Consider the following 22,514-nt stretch of genomic DNA (forward strand, 5'->3'; position numbering starts at 1 on the left):
CCAGTTCTAACCAGTAGCGTTTATTAAAGGACACTGCAGCTGTTAAGGTGTTGTTACATTGTCACTATTAGGTTTTTTAATTTATTGAAAGCACAAGCTAAATCACATTCAAATGCAGACAGATCCACTATGCTATCATTAGAAGCACAAAGAGTTAAGGATAGAGTGAGATAAATAGTATAGATAGTTGTTTTAAGTGAGTATTCCTAGTGCCACAATCATGCAGTTTCAGCCATGTGTTTGTGTTGAAGTGTGTGTGGGAAAACGCGTCCCGATTGGTCACTGGTGGGCAAGGGATCAGTTGACGAAGAGTGAGCGGGTGAATTCGACAAAGTCGAAAGCTGACGGCAGCTCGCGGCCCTTGCTGTCGAGGTAGGGCTTCATGTGTGAGAGGCAGTAGTCGGCCTGCTCCTTGGTCAAGTTCTGAAAGGGACAAGGGGACAGGTTAGACCTCCATGAAGGCTTGACACTCAAACAGAATCCACAGAGTGAGCAGTGAATTCAAATGACCTGGTAGAGCTCCTCTTTAGTGACGTATGGTTTGTTCTCTGTGCTCAGAGCTCGGAAGGCGCTCTCTATCTCCTCACTGGACTTGACGTTCTCTGTCTCGCGGCTGATCATGAACGCCATGTATTCCTGCAATGACACGTTGCCATCCCTGCAAACACAGAGTCCTCACAGTCAGGCAGCAAATACAACACTGTGCAAAATACCATACTGTCATACTGATTACATCTTTATTTATCTAAAGCCATTTACTGAACATGGGACAGACCTGTTGGGGTCCACAGTATCTAGAATGGCCTCAAACTCAGGATCAGGTTCTCCTTCTTCCACCATGGGCAGGTCGTAGCCCAGCGAGCGTAGACATGACTTGAACTCCTGGTGGTTCAGACGGCCAGACTTCTCCTTGTCAAAGTGCCTGCAAAGCAACAGGTGCAGATGAGGATGAGACTTGGTCCGATCAGACAGAGAAATATGTTGTGGTGAAGTCAGGTCTAAGCCACTCACTTGAACATCATGCTGAACTCCTTCAGAGCCTCCTCTGTCACTCCAGTGGTGTTCCTGAAAGAGAAAGAGGGAGGAACATGAGCACCAGGCAGCCCGAGCAGCTCGCTGATCTAACACCACCACCTTTTAACGCAGTGCTAGAATGTTTGACACAGTGTACCAGAAGTGTGTCTGAACACCAGAAAAAAACAGTGACATGGTGGTGTGTACCTGGCCTGTATCTGTTGCTCCAGGTTGTGCTGCATCCTCATTCCCAGTTGGTCTAGTTGGTCCCACTGCTGAGCCAGGCCCACCGTGCTGTGTTCTGTATACTTGTTGTCCAAGATCAACGCTTCCTCCATAGCTGCACCCAGGTCTTCAATCTTCTTCAGCTGGCTGCGCATGGCCCGGATCTCCTGGTGCTTACGCTACACACACACACACACACACACACACACACACACACACACAAACACAAACACACACAAACACACACAAACACACAGCTATCCTTGTTAGGACACTGCACTGACTTCCATTCATCATGGACAGCCTAACCCTCATCTTAAGCAGGACCTCAGAAATGCCTTGGGGCTTTTGTCCCCTTGTGGACTACTCGTCCAGACAAGGTTGGTGTTTATACCGGAAAAAGTATAAGGCTAGCTCTAACGCAGGCATGCACAAAAACCTGCCACATGGTTCGCATTCTACACCTCAGCGCAGAATTCAGAAAACAGGAACCTGCTCTTTGACCACTGGTCCACCAGGAATGACTTGCTTGTGTGTGATATTGGAGTTCTGGTAACTCTGACTCTCTCCTCTAGCAGCAGAAGTGTTAACATGTCTTTTTCAACAGTGAGTGATATTTACCTTGGTGGCCTCCAGCTGGGACTCCAGGGTACCAGACTCTTCCACCATACATGACCTGACACCAACACAAACTGATATTAGTCTGGAAGAAGCACAGTCTGGTAAATCTGCTGCACCCACTCTGACACAGACTGTTAAGAGGACGACTTCCATTCTCTGCATCCAGTATTCCCACAAAAACCATAATGAACTATAATTAAATGAAGGGTTTGGAGGTGCGAAATGAACTGCTTCTTGGGAGTATAATTTGGCATGTCACTAATGGACCTGCTGTCTTTACTGCCACAGAGTGGAGCTGCATTCATGCCAAAAATCTAACCGTAACCCAAACCATGCAAGGCCAGGGCTACTGCACACAGGGCTGGAAACTGCAGCAGATCGTTAGTGAATTCATTTATGAATCATTCTGTGAAGTCATTCGTGAAAATGAAAGTCAGTTTTCTGTTACAGAAGATGAATGGTGGACCCTTAAGTCACTGCACACGTGAAAAAATAAAACACAATGACCCAATAGAACCAAATTCCACTCTCCAAGTTCAAATTTGCTTCAAATCAAACATCTGTACAGTTTAGAATGTGTGTATATGTACAATGGAAGCCAAGAATTTGCAGTTTCCATCCCTAAGCTACACACAGTAAACAATGTGACAGTTAGACAGTCCACTGGTTGAAAGCAGTGCTGACTGCAGTCTGGTGCTTTGACTTTGAGGACTGGGTGAATGTTAGTACAGCAGGGAGGCAATGAGCACACCGGAGCCCAACATGGTGTTTTTAGACTAAAGTGCATGGGGTCACACGGCCCTGACGGCACTGCGTGGGTCAGAAAAAGCACAAGGAAATAGAGCAAGGCTTGAAAGAGGTTGACCTTCCAGAAAGATCATCAGCAACCTGGTACTGATAGACACAGATAACCCGTCGATAGGCTATGCTATTCAAAGAGAGGATGGGGGAGAAAATGGGGACAAGAAAATGGAGCAAAAACACAGGGAATATTTCAGAAAAAAATCATCTGCATCAAGGAGAAATGAGGGGAACATGTTTTAGACCAGTTCTACATGCTTGATCATTGAAAATCAAGGCTCACCTTTGAGACCAAAGATGTGCTTTCATCATCACATCCTACTCAGTTTTCACACACACTCACACACTCACATGACACATTTATAAAAAATAGAAAGATATTAACCCATCCAGAAGATATGTCCTGATTAGCACAGTAATCCCAAGCACCAGCGAGGAAGCAGTCAAGAGGAAGGGGAGAGAAAGAGAAACAAATACATGTTAACATGAGGTAATGACACAGTGCTCACTGTAAACAACCCTGTCAACATTAACAGTGGTGAGTGTGTGTGACGCCTTGGCTCTGACAACGGAGACCTGATCCTAGTTCATGTCAGTGGATTTACAGAGATGCAAACACGACAGAAAGCACCTTCAAATACCTGAGTCATAATCTAGCAAGTCAACAGCAGTGCGTAAAAACATTCTGTGTGCAGCTTAAGATGCAAATGAGACATTTTCATCTTTAAAACACTACATTCATGCTGATGTTTAACGATATGAAAGAGGAGCTGATATGTGCCAGGCTTGTAAAGGCTCGGCTGGACCACACACCTGGTCTCCTGCAGCCACTGGTGGAAGGCGTTGGCATGCTGCGCAAACTCCTGGCGCAGCTTGTCGTTTTCCTCCTGCCTTCTCTGCTCCTTCTGCAGCTCCAGCTCTCGCTCCTACACTCACATTTACAGAAACAGACGGACAGCAGCGAGGTAAACGGCACGGAAAACTCTTTCACTTCTGCAAAAATAAATAAATACTGACTACCTGGCCATGCTGTGCTTTTTACATGCTTAACACATTTACTTTCAGTCGTGTATACTCAGGGCTCAATTTTCAGTTACTGACCAGGAACAAGTGTAAATGATACATGTATAGGCTCAAACATGTTGAGGTCCAGGTTAGTTGGCTGGAAAACGCTGCATTTGACTTAGAGGAGAAAGTGAATGAAAATAGCAGTGGAATGTATCTGTGAAAAGCAGTGAGTGTGTGTGTGTGTGTGTGTGTGTGTGTGTGTGTGTGTGTGTGTGTGTGTGTGTGTGTGTGAATCTTTGAGACCTTGATGATCTTCTGCAGGTTCCTCCAGGTCTCCTCCAGGGCCTCCATGGTGAACCAGGTGTAGGGGTTGGACACCACCTGGTAGCTCTTGATCTGCTGGTCCAGCTCGGCCAGCTGGTTGAAGTCAGCCTGAGCTGAGCTCAGTGAAGAGCGGAAGGCCTCGTGGGCTTCACGCAGCGCCCGGATCTCCTCCAGAGAGTTGCACCTCACCGGGTCTGTCAGATCCTCCTCTGCATTCTCGAACCAGCTGTTGAAAGCGGATGCCTTCTTGGCAAATGTCAGGAACAAGTCCTCAACCTGGGATGGGTGTGGAGAAGATGTGATCCTTCAAATAAGTTTGTTAAGATGCTTCAGATTTACTTCAGCTGTTTATCATTTCAGAGGTTTTAGGGTTATTTTTTTTTCTCTTCAACACGAGATGTTCTTCTCCCCTCTTTACCTTTCTGAAGTGCTCTTGAGCCTCCAGAAGCTTCTTCTTGCGAGCGGCTGAGTTGGACAGCAGCTGGTTCCAGCGCTTCATCAAGGCAGCGTGACGAGCTTCGATGGCTTTTGATTGGACGTGCTTGGCTGCCAGCAGCTGGTCCTTGAGAGCTGTAATGTTGGTGATTCCCTCCTGCTGGAAGGCCTGGAGACCGGCATCAAACGTCTCCTGCAGACAGACAGAAAAACCGACAGATGCTGTCAGAAAGAGTGACGTGGTCCAGAGGAAAGGCAGAACACTGTTTCAGACACTGAAGTACCTGCTTGGTGAGCAGAGTCTGCACAGAGGACAGGTCTCTGCCATAGTCATCAGTCTTCAGGCTGTTCTCTTTCTCACCTGAACACAAAGCACATCCACAGCTTCAGAAATGATGCGGCTAAAACCAGACTGAACACAGTTACACTGAGGTCAGGCTTCCCAAACACTTACTGAAGGAATACTTTCATATTTGGACATTTATTTGCTTTCTTTCTTACACTGAGATGAGAACTTGGATCTCAGGGAACTGGGATCAGGAACTGTTAGCTTAGCTTAGCTTAGCATAGAGGCCCGATGTAGGGGGAAGCAGCCTGGCTCTCTTGAAAGTACAACTATTTTGGCAAACAACAATTATATAATTATACATAACTAGATCTATGACAATTGGGTAGTGGTAGGAATTTAGTCTGTGGAGGACTGAAGCTTTATCGAGGCTGCTCTCTTGGAAAAAGGAAGACAGAAGTCTTCATGTGTTTGTACCGATCCAGGACTCCACCACGTCAGCCTTCCAGTTGAACTGCAGGAAGGCGGAGTTCTCGTCCAGCTTGGCCTTCCTCTGAGCTGCTGCCCTCTCCAGCTCAGACACTTTGCCTCGCAGAGCTGACATCTTTGCACTGATGTTGTCCACGTGATGGTTGTTCTGTTGGAAACACGCACACATCAACACCTATGATTACTCCACTGCTTTTAAAAAGCGTCTTCTCTCTTGATGCTGTATAGTCAGTACCTTCTTGATAAGCTCCTCTCCGTTAACGCACACATCATTGACTCTGTCCCTGTGCACGGTGAAGTCAGTCTCAAATGCTTCATGCTTTTTCAGCAGACCCTGTTGAAAAGAAAGTTTTCCATGACACTCAGTAAAACTCATCACTTCTTACTGCTACGAACATGGATTAAATGTTATGTAACGTGGTGTCTGTGACAGAAAAGCACCTGCACAGCAGCCAGAGTATCTCCGTAGTCCTCGCTTCCCACTAGATTCAGTTTCTCATTAATCCAAGCTTCTTCCTCTTCCACGTTCGCCACAAACTGCTGGTACTCCAGCGACTCCTCCAGCCTCTGTCCCCTGGGAGCAAACACACGCATTGTCCACATTTACAAGCCCATTTCCATGTGTGTGTAAATGTGTCCTAGGCTGCACCTGCCCGGCAGGCCGGGTGGAGCTCAGCAGGCTTACCTCGCTCCAGATAGGTCTTTGAGTTCCTTCCAGTGGTCGACAAACTGGGCCAGCCTCTGCTGGATCTCCTCCTGTCCGATGGTGTTGTCATCAGACAGCTTCTTCCCAGTGTCCAGCACCGACTGGGAGCACACAGATCACACAATCACTGCATAGCAAATCTACAATAGTTTGTAGAATATTTCCCAGTATACTGAGGGAGTTTGAACGTAGGACAAACGCAACTATAAAACACCAGTTAGGTTCAGGTCAGCTGTTCAATAGTCAGAATACTGTAACTTGCTACGCTATTGTGGCATGATTCAATGTACAGATGGGGTCACATGGCAGTTATGATAAATCGATATGTGGGCTACAAATACAGCATATCAACATGTTCATATGGAGCTCTGATGTGTTGTTGAGGGAGGAAGTTTCTCAAACTGACACAAATACTTCCACAAGAGTGTGAGGCCTTGATCCAATCATGCTTACCTGAATGGCCGGCTCGTGGGCTCCCAGCTCGGCCTCCAGCCTCTTGTGTTTCTTCCTCAAATTCTGTACTCCTGTCAAATCACGTCCGTAGTCCTCCGAACTCACAAGCAACTTCTTTTCTCTGTGTGGGGTTGGGCAGACGTGTAAGTTGTGTATGTCTTGCCATACCAAAATACAACAAAGGATAGGTCATTTCATTCCATGTCCACTGCTGATGGCCTCGCAGATGCATAAATAATGCAAAGGTAACCCTCTTACTTGATCCAAGACTCTTCATCATCCAGGTCCCTGAAGAACTGATGCAGGCGGTGGGACTCGTTGAGCTTAGCGCGACGACCGGCAGCCATGCTCTTGATCTTAGTGAAGCGGCCGTTGACAGCATCCCGCTTGTCCTTCACCTGCGAGGTGTCGAAAGCATTGCTGGCCATCAGGCTGTCAGCCTGGCCGTTCAGATCCTTCAGACGATCCTGCAGGGAGGAGAGACGTGGTCAGAGGCTCTCACTGTAACTCTGGATCTATGAACGTACTTTCATGCTTCACTTCAACTCTTTTCGTTACCAACAATGGGTATTTTGCAATTTGTGACGAGTCTAAAATTCAGAAATACTACTACTAATAATAATAATGATAATAAGGTCTTGCAATTTTCAGAGGCATTTGTAATACTGATCTGCACACCTCATGGGCTGAAATATCAGCCTCCAGCAGCTGGTGTTTCTTCAGCAGGTTGTTGACTGAGGCCAGATCTTTGCCATAATCCTCTGAGGCAAGAAGAGCTTCCACCTTAGAAACAACAAATACATCAGACTGTGAGATTATCTTCTGTACACTGGCGTGTCAGAGTTTTTACAGAGGTATCTGGAAAGTAGATTCTCACCTCAGAGAGCCAGAAGTCGAAGTCCTTGATGCCTGTGTTGAAGTTCTGCTGCTTGTTGGCCTCTTTGAGTTTCTGGCTCTTTTCTGCAGATTTGTTGACGAGGAACTGCCACTGTTCATCCAGAGCATTGAGGCGTGCCTGAGCAATGGACAAGTCATGTTTTAACCGAGTTATTCTCACATCTTCACTACACCACTGCATTTTAATTCACTTCACACTTCGGGAGAGCTAAGATGACCATCTATTAAGACATTGCATTAGTGGAATGCTGAACATTACCTAACAATTTTCTAATAGAATATGAATTTGTATATATATATATGCACTGATAACATCTGCAGACCTAGCCAGCTGTGTTAATAAAAACAAAGAGCTGACAATATTTTGCCATCAGACTGACAACTCCAAATGCCATCAGCTCTGTTCGAGCTACTGCTTAAAGGCTTAACCGACAGATTCTGTTGACTCTGTTCACCAGCAGCCTGTCCTTTATACTTCACAACTACAGAGCTACCAGCTTGCTTCCTGTCTGAAATTGATGTGAGGCAGTTACCAGGAAAGTTTATGTAGAAAAACACTCACCACTTGGTCTTTTATAAACAGAACAAGACACAGCCAGCTTATTGACTTGATTTAAATGTACACAGAGCTTAATAACCAGCCAAGGGTCCTTTTTGTTGTAGCCGGTGACATTAAGACTCGTGATACGAAAGATATAAGAGTTGTGATATGCAAGTATGAAATGTACAATAAGATCAATCAATAGAATGTTAGTATAATAATCTAAGAGCATCTCTTTTACCTCTAGCTTGAACCTTTCTCAAGCTCTTCCATAACTGGTCACAGCATTATTATCCTATATTGTCTGACTCTTTGCCCTTGTTGTTGTTAATACTTGTAAATCTCATTCGGCTGTTCAGCCACATTTCATAGAAGTCTACTGATGATGAATATACCTTGACTGCATCCTCGCTGCCAGCACAGGCACCTCTCTGGATCAGGGCGTTGCCGGTATCAATGACTCCACGGATTCGGTCTGCGTTGGCGTGCAGCTCGGCTTCAAACGCCTGATGTTTCTGATGCTTACTCTGACAGCACACACACACACACAGAGGCAAGAGGGAACATGGACACAGCATGAGAACCACAAGGTGGACAAGTTGCTGTTTATGGTGAAAATGCTCAGAACTGAAATTAGCTATTTAACCTTTAGCACCGTTTTCATACCAACATTCTCAGCAGTCAGTTCTACCAAGACTGATTAACAAACCTTTGTCTGAAGAACTATGAAGCTGACATTAACGTCAAATGTTAATTATCTTATAAAACTGTGTTTGGAACTGAAAAACTAGAGGGTGGAGTATAAAAAAAAAAATTCAACACAGGACATCGACCATAGCAGACAATGTGTCGGACATCAATGGACACACAGGACAAACAAGTGAAGAACATAAAATGGCAGTGCAGAGGACAACATCTGCAACAGAGCTAACTTTGAAAATACTTAGTGGAGGAAGTCACCTCAAAGTTGCTTCATGTTTCCATCTTTCTACATTTCCATGACCTTCTCAGCTGGCCTACAAGACTCTCTTAATAAACATCACACTCAGAGCCAGTTAGGGACCAGTGATTGCTTATTACAATTTAGAATAGCCAGAAAGTCTCCAGTCTCCACTGAATTTCATTTCAAGGTCCAATTTGATTAGTTTTACTGTGGAATCACACATCTGAAGCAAGTTTAAAGATAACCCCCCCCCCCCTCAAGAATTGAAAATAAAAATGGAAGCCACACCCAACAACTAGAAGCCTTCAATGACAAAAAAACAACACAAAAAACAAAACAACCTAGAATAATACAAAAATGAACACAGAATTAAGCCACATTTTTAAATTAACAAAATTAAAACCCAGGTGGAAAAGAAGCTGGCACTCAACAGTGCTGATGAGGGACAAACTCAAGATGGAGGGAGTGCTTAGTCTATGTGGTGTCTACACACACAGCAAAGACGTGGACACATGGAGGATAACCCGTTCGGTTGTTAGTCAGCTGACACACTACTTAAACTTACCAGCAGCTTGGACAGCTATAAAAAATAAGACAGTGGAAGAAAAATTCAGTCTCACTTCAGACAGGACACAGGGAGGGATTTGACACAGTTAAAGAAGAGTGTCATCAATAAAACAAGACAAAAGAGATTAGCAATTTTAATTTAACCAACTTCACACGACTGAGTTATTTTTTTTTTGGCTAAACCACATGCCTTAGAATCAGTAACCATCTGTAAAAACGTTACTTTAATGAATGTTGACGTGTCTTTAAAACAGAAACAAGTGCAATCTACTAAATTCATGAGTGGAATTCACACTCACACTAGCTGTGTTGCTATGAACTTCTGTGAGTTGGGTCTGTGCTAGTAGAAGCCAAATACGTATGTACCTGGATGTTGGTAGGATCCTTGTAAGACTCATCGGTTGCAGTCTGCAGCTTCTCACTGATCCAAGCCTCAATTTCGTCCACATCCCTGCTGAACTGCTGCAAGGTCTGGGATTCACCCAGTTTGGAACGCTTCTCGATCATCTGGGCCTTCAGCCGGCGCCACCTTCAAACATCAGTTTTATGTTACATGTTTCGTGTCTGTCACGACATCACTGACATCTTCGGACCAAGTTGGAAGTAATTGTTCTCACTTCCAAGTGTTATCCCTTGGATTATAAATCCATCAATAATTGAATGAGTATTAAAAATCCAAATGTTTCCTACCGGTCGAGGACCTCATTGCGGCGGTTGGAGATCTCAGGTTTGGCGTAATGGTCGGCTCCAATCAGCTGGTCAGCAAAGGACTGCAAAGCAGCAATCTTCTCCTCCTGTACAGTCGAGCAACACTCACTTATAGAACACAACTACCGATCAATTTTAAAAGCTGTCACTGAGCGCGAAACATCTTCCTGACCTGCACATTAATGGCCTTGTCAAAGTCTTCATGTTTCTTGATGAGAGCTTCCACACTGTCCAGAGAGTCACCCTTGTCATCACTGGCCAGGAAGGCTTCGCGAGCTGCCATCCAGTTCTCAGCCTGCTCACAGTCTCTGTTGAAGAGCTGCAGGGGACAAAGACAACAGTCAGTCAGTGGAGGGTCACAGACGGATGTCAGTGACTAAATAATTTCTAATTGCTCAATGCTCCAGTACCTGGAGCTCGAGGCACTGGTCCAACATCATGCGACGCTGCACCCAGGCCTTCTCCAGGTCAGCACGCTCACGGTCTAGAGCCTCCAGTTTCTGCTGAATCTCAGGACTAGCATAGTGGCCTCGCACCAGCAGCTGCTGACCAAACTGTTCAAAGGCCTGGAAGGTACCAGCACGAGCATCGATTTCTGTGCGGTGTTCCTGGAAAGGTGGAAAAGGGAAAAGGGAAAAAAATGGATGGGCAGTGTTGGATGGACAAAAATCTGCACAGACATCTGAAATATTGCACAGAAGTAGAATAACTGCCTTGTGGTTGTATGGTGTCCAGGCTCCTATGTAGTGAAGACTTTGAAGGAATATAACAAAAGGTATGGTAGTAAGAGTATTTTTTTGATGAAATGGAAGTTATCATGATACTGACATGAATAACATATGTATGAAAAAGATGCTGTCTTCACTTCACTCGAGGACTGATAGAGAGCTTCATCACATGGTGCAACAACAATCACCGGAAGCTCAATATCAGCAAAACCAATGAGCTTGTGGTGACTACAATGATTTAAATATAGTTGTTCCTCCAAAGAAGCTACAAACTGCAAAAGGTGGATGCTGCACACTCATTTTCAAGATCTATACAATCAACACAGTTTCAAGGTTGACACCCAAGATTAGTGTCAGCATTTCAGTGTTTGACCAAATGTGGTATATAGTCACAATCCCCCCCTTCTGTTTCTAAGTTATGGTGCTGAATAATGGCTAGAAAAGGTTTTCTGCAGAACATTATGATGTCACAGTGAAGCTGACTTTTGACATTTTGGATATAAAATGTCATCACTTCATCATTTCAACTTATTAGACAGTCGAGTAAAATTCTGTTATACTTCTTGAGTTATGGCCAAAAACATATTTTGTGAGGTCACAGGGACCTTTGACCACCAAATTCTAATCAATTCATCCGGGAGTTCAGGTGGACATTTGAGTCAGATCTAATGAAATTCTCTCCAGGCATTCCTGAGATATTGTGTTCACAAAAATGGAATAGACGGATGGACAACAAGAAATAATGCCTCAGGCCACAGATGTCACTGTCATGGAGGCATAAAAAGAAAAGGAAAAGGAAAAAGAATAAAAAGAATTCAATACCTGGTGTCTTTCCAGAAGGGCCTCAGCTCCAGTCACATCCTTGGCCAGCTCCTCTGAGGACACCAGCCCTCGGATGCCATTGATCCAGGACATCAAATCTCTGTGTACAGGTGAAGAGTTATAGCTAAAAGATATGCCACATATCTGACATGCATTTCTTAAACTTTAGACATTTCTTTCCCAAACATTGGATCCTATTTTCAATCTAGTTCATCACCCGAACAACAAATCCGACCCAGTGGCATCCACTGGCTGTTGTCTCCTAACCTGAAGTCAGAGAGGAAGCGCTGCAGGTCATGGGAGTTGCCAAGCTTGTCTTTGCGCTGGTCAGCACGTCCCACCAGGCTGCTCCAAGCAGTGTTCAGCTCAGTGCATTTTTCCTGGATGTCATCCACTGCCTCAGGGTGGGACTGGATCAGACGCTCCGCTGTCTCTCCAAGAGAATTCACCTGGGTAGGGGATTAAGAAAAGTTAGTTAAAGCCTCAAAAGCAATAGATTTTCAGAAGAGATCTGGTTGTAGATCAGCTACAATGTCACATAAATGTCTAAAAGACAATCTGACCTTATCACCCAGGGCTGCCAGGTCTCTCTCAAAGCCTTCATGTTTGCGCTGCAGAGCCTGGACACTGGCTAAGTCATGACCATAGTTGTCAGTGTTGAGGGCCTGGTTCTTCTCCTCAATCCACTCTTTAGTTTCATCAGCATCCCTGAGGTGGCACAAACACAACTTTGGTCAAATGTTTTAAACATCATATTCTTACTCATTAATCATTTGGTCCGACCACATCAAGCTCATTGTGTCCACAGCCACACAGCTGAAGGCTGAAGGTTTCACACACTCACCCACACCATTACTGAACATTCAGTTACATTAGTTTTATGTAATTGCAAATTACTGCCAACTGATTTAGAATTCATAGAATCATTGCCACCTTTGACAGTGCACTGTTTTTCTAGTTAAAGTGCACACATTGCTTTGTCATATTCCTAGTTGGTTTAATTAAGGTATATTAATTAATTTCTCTTTGCCTTCAAGTTACCTGGCGGCTGAGGTCTCTTCCTTGTATGAAAAAAGGTGGGACTGAGGGTGGAGCCTGGTTGTATACAGAGGCCCAAGCCAAGAACCACACCAACAGCTCTGACAGCATGCAGGGGATCAGAGCTTCTTTGTCTCCAGTTTTAGCTATTGTCTATATTGTCCTCCCCTGTGTGTGTTTATTGGTTCAACCAGTACATATGCTTCTCTCATATTCCACTCTGTTGGTTGAGTTAACATCTAGTTTTGTTAGGCTTATTTTTCAGTAGGGTTATGTGCTGTTAACTTCTTTTGAGGGCCCAATATCCCTGTTAACGAAATTCCACACGTAAAATCTTGGTTGGGAAAATAAACCCAGCCTTTTATTGTGTAGGTAGCCAGGTGCCTGGCTACTATAAATTCTTATGTAAAAGATGGAACCCATCTAATGTGTCTTAAATAATAGCCAGAGTGTGGTTTGCATAAATATTGTCACTATTTGAGAAGGTGTCAACTACATTCTATATCCTGACCAAACAGCTCAGATCGGTCTATTGTTTCCCCCACTGTCAGAAATAGCTTTCAGTGTGATAAAAACAGCACACCTATTTCAACATCGAACAAATCAGATATGGTAGAAATTCCTGGATCTAGTCACAGAGGTCACTGTCAAAAATAACAGACTAGATCATCTGGAATGTGTTCTGTGCAATGTTATTAGACAAAAAGGTTTGTTTTTACGGGATATTGTTTTTCGTTTTCATTTCACCCAAGCTTCACCCAGTGTCCACCCTTCTTACCAAAGTTTGAATTGTGTTGCTTTTCCAAAAAGCTGTAGGTGCAAGTGTGTGTTTTCCTACAGTCTTCGGTTTGTACCTGTGGAATCTCTGCACCTCGTGGGCACTGCCCAACATGTTGCTCCTCTCTTCAGCAAGCTGCTGCAGGGACCGCCAGCGATTATTCAGCTCCTACACATAAAACAATCAAGATGAAATAGCAGTCTACACTCTTCGCTGTTTATTCAGCCCCTTTGCGGCGTGTTTGTTCTAGCTTTGGTGTTAAAATCTGCAATAATGTGCAGTGTAGTGCAGTATGGTACGTGACCCGAACATTCCCTCAATTTAAGAGGGACTCATCGAGTGATAGTGAAAATAATGATAATAAACTTAATTAGCATAGCACCTTTCAAACAAAAATTGTGGCTTTACAACAAAGAAATTGCATGCACCAAGTGGTTCACATTAGAAAAGACATAAAATGAACAGAAAAACAGGGATAGAAAATGAATGTAAAATAAGACAGAAAATAAAACACACTTGATAAAAGTAAAAATAAGATAAAGATGAGGATGAAAACAGAGACATCAAAGGTCTCCACACTCTATTTACTACTTTACTACAGTGACACTATAATCATGCAAATACAACACGAGCTAGAGGAGTGAAACTTTGCATGGTGTATTTGAAAGGCACAAACAGTGATGGACGAATGAAGGCAGGTGCATGATGGGGGTGAGATGCACAGGACTGGATGCATGGTAAGAACATTACAGAATATGAGGACAAAGAAAATAACAGCAAAAAGTCAGGATCTACAATCGGATGCTGAAGACATAACTGCATGCCAACAAACATTAATACTACAGTCAACAGAATGGATGATAACAAGACAAACAAATGCTACGGGAAACAAGATGGAACCAACAAAACCAAACACTCCTACAAATAGTTAGGTTTCACGGAAAAGCTAGAGATGGATCATGTGACAAAAACGGAGACCACGACGACGGGATTAGTTTTCTGATCACAATGCAGGACAGGGGAGCTAGGGGAGGAACGATTCAAAATGAGACTGGGATGGACTAGTCAATCTTACCTTGATAGTATTAAAGTTAGCAGTTGTTTGAACAGCCAAGCGTATATTCTATAGTCAAAGGTGAACAAAACATGGCAGAAAGAAATGGAGAAAGGGAGGAGGACAAAAACAGAAAAACACCACACCAGTCAAGAGTGTTTTGGAAACTCCCGTGGTTTGTCTTCTCCCAAGACCAACCAAGACTTTACACCAATCAGGACATAGTAAGCACTGCAACCATGGCTAGAGCAGAACCAGTCAACCAGGCCCAAACACTGAATTATGATGAATCAAACAAAATATCTGTAAATGATTGAGACATCTCGGGACGTAATTTTACATTTATGGGATATTGAAACAGGCTTGGGAGTTCCCAGACTTCCAGTAGTCGTATCAATATCTCATCATATTCCGTAAGGACATGAAACATTTATCCCATGCCAGTAAAATGTCTTGTTTTTCATGATTGCAGTAAATTCCAGAAGTGACACACAGTATCAAACATCAACCCAATGCTGAACAGTCATGCAAAGTTACAGTATTAGATCAAGATTGACAGGTTGTCAAATCTTTGCAGTTGATGCATTTTGTCTAAAAATACATAAAACAACTGAATGCTTGAAGGCATTTTCTTGATATAGATAAACAGTGTTAGAAGAAGCTTACCTTCCAGGGAGATGCAGTCTTGGAATCAGCTTCATCCTGTTCAAGAAATAAGACATGATGCAGAAATTTCATCGTTGCAATATTTGGAATATTTCTTAAATATTAAACTAAATGTATGTAAATTAGAGAAATGATTACTACTTTGCCGGGGGCAGCACCAAGCAGATCTTGTTGCTATAAATGGAAAAAACATGATCTCCATTAAAGTACAGCTAAAGCATGGAAGACGGCTCATAGGGTTAAGCCAGGGGGGAACTTACCTGAGCCTGAACCATGGGGGCTTCCTCAGCCATGAGACCCTCAGACTCCAGCTCAGACGCCACTTTGTTGATGTCCCTCAGACGAGACTCATTGGCCTTCAGGTCCTGGGCCATACAAAAGAACATCATACACTTTCTGTGAGACATGTCATGTACAAATAATCTCAACAAATACACACAGTGGGCAAGAGTGTAGTTAAGCAGACATAAGGGGAAATATTCGCATTAATTGAAGACTCAAGATCAGGTTATACTAATGCTTACTTATCAATTACCTTACATGATTTCATCCTAAAAATGACATTAGAATCAAGTTATACATTGGCATTATAAGAAGCTTAATTAACTACAACTAGTTTTCCAGAATATCAATGTTCTGTTGCAGGAATAAGAAAAAAATGAACTTTCAAAATCCCACTGATATTTGTGACAGTGTGTAAATAACTATAAGATGGAACATATCTTCCCAATAGTATGTTATGTGGTTTACTCAATACATTTAAATTAGGACTGTATCTTAAAGAAATCTCATATTGTTGTTTATTCAAATCTCTGTTTTCAGAGGAGTTAAAGAACACAATTTTCCTCGCAGCCTGACAAAAATAGAGTATAAGGGCGGGTCATGCTGTGGTGCCTCGCTCACACATCAGCAGGGCACAGAGGTCTGAATGTTGGACAAGTTCTTACACAGCAGAGATTGCAGTGAAAAATGGGAAAAATTATGTTAGAAGAGAATGTTGGTTAATTTTATTCATTTAATGGATATGGACAAACCAAGTCACATTGGCAGAAGTACCCATAGTAAATTGTCGTGGGATGTGATGTCATGCCTTTGGTTTTAAAACATGAGCGGACATTACCTTCTGGAAGTCGTCAAACTTCTTCTGCAGGACCTCGACCTGCTCCAGGTCAGAGCCGACCTCTTCATTAGTGAGGGCGCTCTCCTTCTCGTTGATCCACTGCTGGAGCTCATTGGCCTCGCGGAACAGCATGAACTTCTTGCAGCTCTTCTCTAGCATGTCCTTGCGCTTTTCTCCCAGCTCCAACAGAGTACCGTACCTTGAAAAAGTTGCAACCACATAATCGAATCGAATTACTTCATGTATCTTCAAAAGCTCATCATCCATCTTATACCGTGGCTCAATCTTAAAGATGACAAATGACTGTAGAGAATCTGCTTGTTGCATTTATTGCCAGTGATGACTCAATTTCTTGGATAAAAGCTGATTGTTCTCAAAATCAAAACTGCGAAATAACTCCTGTAGTACTGAAATGATCAGTAAATTAATTACTTAAGGCAATTCAAAATAATAATAATAAAAATAATGATTGATGATGAAAACATTCGCTGGTTGAAGCCAAAACTCCTGTCATTAAATTGAGAAACTTCAGCTTGTTCATGCAACATGAACTTCACTTCACTACCTAAGCAACCATACAAACTTGGAAAACATCCTGAGAAGAAACAAGATGCAACTGTGGGCCCAAAACAGATCTAAAGAATCCAAACTGTCACTAAATGTGGTCTGCAGCCCTTTGAAATACAAATATAACAGGACAGATCTTAGGTCAACCCAAACACTGATATACCGGTCCATACATGACCCATGAGCAGACAAAGGGTTTCCTCGAAAGGCTTTATAGTGGGTGTAATCCACCGAGACCGAAACAGAGCTGCTAACGTTCCTACAGAATAGAATACTAGGCTTGTTAAGCAGTGCAGCGAGTGTTTAAACCAATTTAGTAATCGGCGTCTAATTCAGCTCAGTGGGTGATTGACTCATTGATCACAACATACGTTCGCTTCACAAAAATTAATCATAGCAACACTTTAGATGTATAATGACAAGGAAGTCATTATAAATCATCTTTTATTACATACAGGGTTTGTCTATATGCCTGCCTATATGTTGAAGAAAATTTCCTAGATCATAGTATAACCCATCAGATTTCAATCATGAATCTTGGAGGCACTTTCATAGCAATTTAATTATTTAGTAGTTATTGCAGCTAATTTCTCTGGCTAGCACCCTGAGCCTTGGACAAAAAGACACCAAAACAAAAATGAATCAAAGCCCAATATGTGCAGAACGGAACAGCTTACGACATGACAGAAAATCAGAAATGAACATCCATAGGAACGCGTGGGATGGGAAAGGTATGCATCAAAGGTACTTCTATCCCTGGACTGAATAGAAGACACAGGCGAAGTAGACAGTCTTACACAACTTGACGGTTTTTGGGGTTGGGAGGGATGTAAAATTGCTGATGATATTTAGTGGTATCACGATCACAAGAACACGCAGAGGGACGCTGGTTCCTACTCACAGCTCTTCCACCTGCTTCATGCGCACAGACACACTGCAGGCCTCCTTGGTGACAAGCCTGCTCAGTGGCAAGGTAAGGCGAGCGCACATCAAGACAAGATTAAGTTGTTACGTACAGCAAGAGAGACAGCAGAGAAGACAGAAAAAGAGGCCAGGGTCAAGGTCATTAGTGTTAAAAACTGAGCAGAGAATATGATACGGTGGAAGTAGAGAAAGGTTAAAGCGCAGAGAAAAGACTGAACACTTAAGAGGAATAGTTAAGCAAATCTAGTAGGAAAGGAGAGATGAGTTAGTAAACTACATTCAGCTGAAAAACTAAATGGGTTATTTTGAGGGTTTCTTACTGATTCTCAATCTGGTCTTGGCGTAGTGCAATGCTGCCGTGCTCATCCAGCAGGTTTTCCCTGGAAGAGGACTGGGTGGGGTCTAGTTTCTTCACATAAGCAGCAGGAACAAAGCCCTGACGATCGTTCACTTCCACCTTCCACCAATCCTGCAGCAGGGAGGAGACCCAGTACTATCAGCAAGTGATGTTAATCATCATTTTGTTACTTTTGCTCACTGCACTTTATATAGTGCAAAGTCTGTCGATGGCTGCTTCATGTCGCAAAATTATAGGATAATAATCTATGTATTAACAGTTTTTAACAAATCCAATGAGTTCTAACAAGTATTGCCTGAGTGCCCAAACTTTGATACTGTACATCTTATTCTTTTGTACTATAGAGCTATACTGTTGTCCAAAAACATTGGAACTGTTCCTTCCTTCACTATCATGAATACAGTCACTATCAGTTCATTGTAATTCAATCACACATACACCACCCTGCTGCAAGAAATCCTCACTAGCACACCAGAAGTGGATATTCCCATACTAATACACTATTGACTCCACCTAAAATTATCTAATCTGTTTTTAAAATGACAGTGTACAGTATATTCATTTTAAACTGGTAGGGTATGGTTTGGTAGGGAAGTCACAAAGTATTGAGAGAGAGAGGGACATAAACATTGTTGCTTTTCAAACTGGACATCACCAGCCTTATCCTTTCAACACTGGTGCATTTGCAAAGTTTGGCTTGACTTGCTGAATTGATTTTTTTTTTTTATATTCCTCAAGGTTAAGTTTCATTTTTGTAATGTCATTGAACCTCATTCTGGCACTGGTATCTAAAGATACTAAAAGACTACCAGCTATAGTTTTAACTGGTGTCCACATTCAGTCTCCGTAATTGTCATACAGTATAACATAATTGTATTATTATTGAATTATTGTCTTTAATCTCTTAAATAGCTATATGTTGAAGGTTGACAACTTATTATTGATTATTACCAGAACTGACAACTCACAACAATGCAATAAATTACTTACAATTTGCAATCCTAATCAATAGTACATAACTCCAAGCAGCTTGTAGATTATCTCGAAGTCAACATCTGTCTACTGTACATTGAGCTGGTACCTTGTTGGTGCTGTTGAGCAGGGTCAGGATGTCGCCCTTCTTCATGGTAACTTCACGGGGACTCTTCTCCTGGTAGTCATACAAAGCCAGGACCAGCTCCTTACCAGTCTCATCATCGGTTGGTGCCACTTGTTGCTGTTCAGTGAGACAAACATTTGGAGTCACTGATTTGAGCCCTTGGTTTAACCTGAAGAAAGTTTGATTATCTTAGAATTCCCAAACAGATTAGCAATCAGGGGCTTTACTGTGAGTTAAAAATCACAGAGCACATGTGCAGAGTTGAGGCTGAAGTGTGAAAAAGGATTGAGTTTTACCCTGCAGGACTGGGCCTGTTCCTTCAGGGCCTGGATGCTGCTGCCATAGGCACTCAGGTCAGACATCAGGGCCTCGTGCTTCTTCAGCAGAGCCTGTGGAAGAAACAAATCAGTAGAACTGCATTTGTCACAAAGGTATATGTATAAACAAGTGGACTGACTGTGTGACAGTTACTACTCAAATACAGAAATGAGGGTGGAAACACAAAAACATCAATCAATAATACAGGTATACATCATACTATAATAACAAGTAGATGAGAAATTGATGACAGTGTCTTAGAAAATATTATTTTTTCTGATATTTTGTTAAAACCAGTCCATTCATATACCTCAGCAGAATCCTCATCTTTGCCATAGTCTATGCTCCCAACAATGGGCTCCTTCTCTCTCATCCAAGACTCGGCCTCATTGGCATCTGCAAAGTACTGCTGGGCCTGCAAAGAGTCCTCCAGATCTTGTCTCCTCTGGGATGCCTTAGCCTTCAGGGTGTCCCAGCGTCCATGGAGCTCAGCCAGCTTGGCTTTCACATCCTCCCCAGCAAAGTGCCCTGGTAACACACGAGTGATGAACGTTTTGAATGTTGGGACAATATTTCACTGATAGAAATCTTAGAGATGATACCAAACAAGGCTTGGAGTTAAACTGAATACCTTCTTCTACCATGGCCTCTCCCTTCTGGGTGACAGCCTTAATGCGAGGCTCATGGCCAGTGATCTCAGCCTGCAGGGCCTGGTGTTTCTTCAGCAAGTTCTGGACACCAATCAGGTCTTTGCCTGAGGAAAACACCAAGAGAAACTTTCATCTTAAATATGTGAGGGTGGTGGTTTGAACAGAAACTGAAGCATCCCCAAGTTGCTTCATATTGACCATGCCCTGACATTTTACAGTACTGGATAATATAGTGGCCTGCATGCTGACTCCACTAAGTTTTACCTCTGTTAGTAGAGGCAGCGATGGGCTCCTTCTCACGGATCCAAGTCTCCTCATCCTCCACATCTCTGAACAGCTGCTGGAGCCTGAGAGAGTCGGACAGTTTCTGCTTGCGTGCAGCCATGGGCTCACGCAGAGCTTCATAACGTACCACTAAGGCTTCCTGTTTTTTGCGGATGTTGTCAGCATCAAAGTGTCCAGCCTCTTGGAACTGACGGGCCTGGATTGTTATGCCATCAATGCGATCCTGAGAGAGAATCATTCATTGATTTGCTATTCCACTCTGTGCAAAAAAGCAGTCACATCAGTTGGTATGAGATACACTTTCAGGGTTGGTATATAATGTTGAGTACCTGGTGAGCTGCCACATCAGCCTCCAGCAGTGCATGTTTCTTCTGCAGGTTCTGGACACTGGTCAGGTCTTTTCCATAGTCATCTGAAGCCAGATGGCCCTCAACCTCATACAGCCACAGCTCAATGTCCTCTACATTCCTGTTGAACTGCTGTTGCTGGTTGGCCTCACGGAGCTTGATGCCTAAAGTAAAAGGTCAGAAAGCAAATCTACAATCTCAACTCATCTCAGACTGTGCTCTTATCAATAATGGGGTGCTGCAGGGATCCATTCTTTGTCCATTGCTTTTTACATTATTTTCTCCTAATTGATACCTGATTTGTTTGTAATAGTAAATGGCAAGAACATAACACTGCTTGTTATACAAAACATCCATATATTATAGTTGGGGAAGTTAAATATTACATCTTAGAAATATTACTGTTACTATCTACATAAGATCAAGTACTTTGGTACGAAAACGCACACTTTGAATTTTACCTAGTATCCTGTATAATTAATACAGGTCTGACGTTTGCAACAAAGCAAGCTGCTTGAAAATTGACAGAAAACTCAGTGAGTTATGATGATTTTAATAGTGGACAGACCTTCTGCCTTGATAGACTTACATGCATAAAAAGCTGAAGCTTCCCTATACCATTATGGTCGGAATTCCAAGACATTGTGGGAATTGGTGTTGGATGTGTGAACTCTACGCAGCCAGGGGCATGATTTTCAGCCCCACGACAGGCTACAGCTGCTAAGTGGAATAGTGTTGTGCAATCAATTCACCTAAAACAAAGCTGCTCTGCACATACATTGTAAAGCTGTATCACACAGGTGCTACTGTGGTAATTTCATCCATCGCACTGACCGCTTTAACCACGAGACACATATAATGCACTGTACACCCCTGAAAAATATCTAAACCACTAGATTTTCATTTTAAATCATTATTGTTACTTTTTGACTCGTGTATTTGTTTTTGTTTATTCCACTGGTTGCTTGATTGTTGGTGGTCTAGTTTAATATGTGTTGTTCTTGTATGTTGGTCATGTGATTGTTTTGACTATAAAGGTTTCTCGTCCTCAAGTCTTTGTTTAAAAAGAGACATCAATGAGAATACAGCACCTCCATCATCTTCAGTTCAGTGAAAAACCTAAATCAACCTAAGCTTTCCTGTAGCAAGTACCTTTGAGCTCGGTGGCCTCCAGCAGTTTCTTCCACTGGGAGCTGACCTCCTCCATGCGGCCAGCCACCTCAGTAGAGGCGTAATGCTTTCCATCCAGCAGCTCTTGGCCAGACTTCTGCAGGGCATCGATGCGGCTCTGATTAGCTGACAGCTCTGCTTCAAAAGCCTGGTGTTTCTGCACCTTGCCTTGCAAGTTGGAGGGGTCCTGTTGTCAAGAGACCAGAGGCACAGAGGTTGGAGAATGGGAAGATCAGAAACAATGAGCATAACACTGGGGTGTACAAACACATTTCAAAATGGAGGACACATCTGACAACAAGATAACCAACTCTTCAATTAGCTACCTTGTAAGCCTCATCCGTGGCGGTCTTCATCTTCTCATTGATCCAGCTCTTGAGCTCATCAGAGTCCCTAAAGAACTGCTGCAGGTGAAAAGAGTCCTCCAAGGCAGCACGACGAGACTGAGCACGCTCATGCAGGGCATTGCGGCGGCTGAGCAGCTATAAAAGTGCAAAAGAAGAGACGATATACTGCTTTTCAGTTCACATTGAGAGACATGACAGAATACTGCCTGCTGCTTTAGCATTCAG

At 43.0% G+C, this 22,514-nt stretch overlaps 1 protein-coding gene across 4 annotated transcripts in view; it reads right to left on the reverse strand.

Annotated features, from left to right (window-relative positions):
• Nucleotides 1–4: 4 nt before the first annotated feature.
• sptan1 (spectrin alpha, non-erythrocytic 1) overlaps nt 5–22,514 on the reverse strand; it is a 36,570-nt gene continuing 14,060 nt past the window's right edge. The window contains exons 13-55 of one of the 4 annotated variants that reach the window (XM_041959870.1): nt 22,269–22,424; nt 21,925–22,129; nt 20,755–20,936; nt 20,405–20,648; nt 20,122–20,244; nt 19,801–20,018; nt 19,469–19,561; nt 19,155–19,289; nt 18,036–18,184; nt 16,225–16,423; nt 15,365–15,469; nt 15,246–15,278; nt 15,105–15,140; nt 14,460–14,507; nt 13,461–13,552; nt 12,132–12,276; nt 11,836–12,017; nt 11,569–11,668; nt 10,429–10,626; nt 10,191–10,337; nt 10,001–10,104; nt 9,677–9,839; nt 9,309–9,323; nt 8,196–8,327; nt 7,240–7,377; nt 7,041–7,145; nt 6,621–6,829; nt 6,363–6,483; nt 5,889–6,010; nt 5,645–5,777; nt 5,439–5,537; nt 5,192–5,351; nt 4,713–4,789; nt 4,412–4,621; nt 3,973–4,269; nt 3,475–3,587; nt 3,047–3,064; nt 1,861–1,915; nt 1,222–1,418; nt 1,012–1,065; nt 776–922; nt 511–658; nt 5–423 (exon numbers count right to left, since the gene is read on the reverse strand). In XM_041959870.1, the coding sequence (XP_041815804.1) occupies nt 298–423; nt 511–658; nt 776–922; nt 1,012–1,065; nt 1,222–1,418; nt 1,861–1,915; nt 3,047–3,064; nt 3,475–3,587; nt 3,973–4,269; nt 4,412–4,621; nt 4,713–4,789; nt 5,192–5,351; nt 5,439–5,537; nt 5,645–5,777; nt 5,889–6,010; nt 6,363–6,483; nt 6,621–6,829; nt 7,041–7,145; nt 7,240–7,377; nt 8,196–8,327; nt 9,309–9,323; nt 9,677–9,839; nt 10,001–10,104; nt 10,191–10,337; nt 10,429–10,626; nt 11,569–11,668; nt 11,836–12,017; nt 12,132–12,276; nt 13,461–13,552; nt 14,460–14,507; nt 15,105–15,140; nt 15,246–15,278; nt 15,365–15,469; nt 16,225–16,423; nt 18,036–18,184; nt 19,155–19,289; nt 19,469–19,561; nt 19,801–20,018; nt 20,122–20,244; nt 20,405–20,648; nt 20,755–20,936; nt 21,925–22,129; nt 22,269–22,424 (5,733 nt within the window). In that variant the 3' untranslated portion in view covers nt 5–297. The remainder of the gene's footprint in view (nt 424–510; nt 659–775; nt 923–1,011; nt 1,066–1,221; nt 1,419–1,860; nt 1,916–3,046; nt 3,065–3,474; nt 3,588–3,972; nt 4,270–4,411; nt 4,622–4,712; nt 4,790–5,191; nt 5,352–5,438; nt 5,538–5,644; nt 5,778–5,888; nt 6,011–6,362; nt 6,484–6,620; nt 6,830–7,040; nt 7,146–7,239; nt 7,378–8,195; nt 8,328–9,308; nt 9,324–9,676; nt 9,840–10,000; nt 10,105–10,190; nt 10,338–10,428; nt 10,627–11,568; nt 11,669–11,835; nt 12,018–12,131; nt 12,277–13,460; nt 13,553–14,459; nt 14,508–15,104; nt 15,141–15,245; nt 15,279–15,364; nt 15,470–16,224; nt 16,424–18,035; nt 18,185–19,154; nt 19,290–19,468; nt 19,562–19,800; nt 20,019–20,121; nt 20,245–20,404; nt 20,649–20,754; nt 20,937–21,924; nt 22,130–22,268; nt 22,425–22,514) is intronic. The other 3 variants (XM_041959874.1, XM_041959871.1, XM_041959872.1) reach the window with 3 other exon arrangements.

The sequence above is a fragment of the Chelmon rostratus genome, chromosome 19 (genome assembly GCF_017976325.1).
Source record: "Chelmon rostratus isolate fCheRos1 chromosome 19, fCheRos1.pri, whole genome shotgun sequence".
Classification (NCBI taxonomy): domain Eukaryota; kingdom Metazoa; phylum Chordata; class Actinopteri; order Chaetodontiformes; family Chaetodontidae; genus Chelmon; species Chelmon rostratus.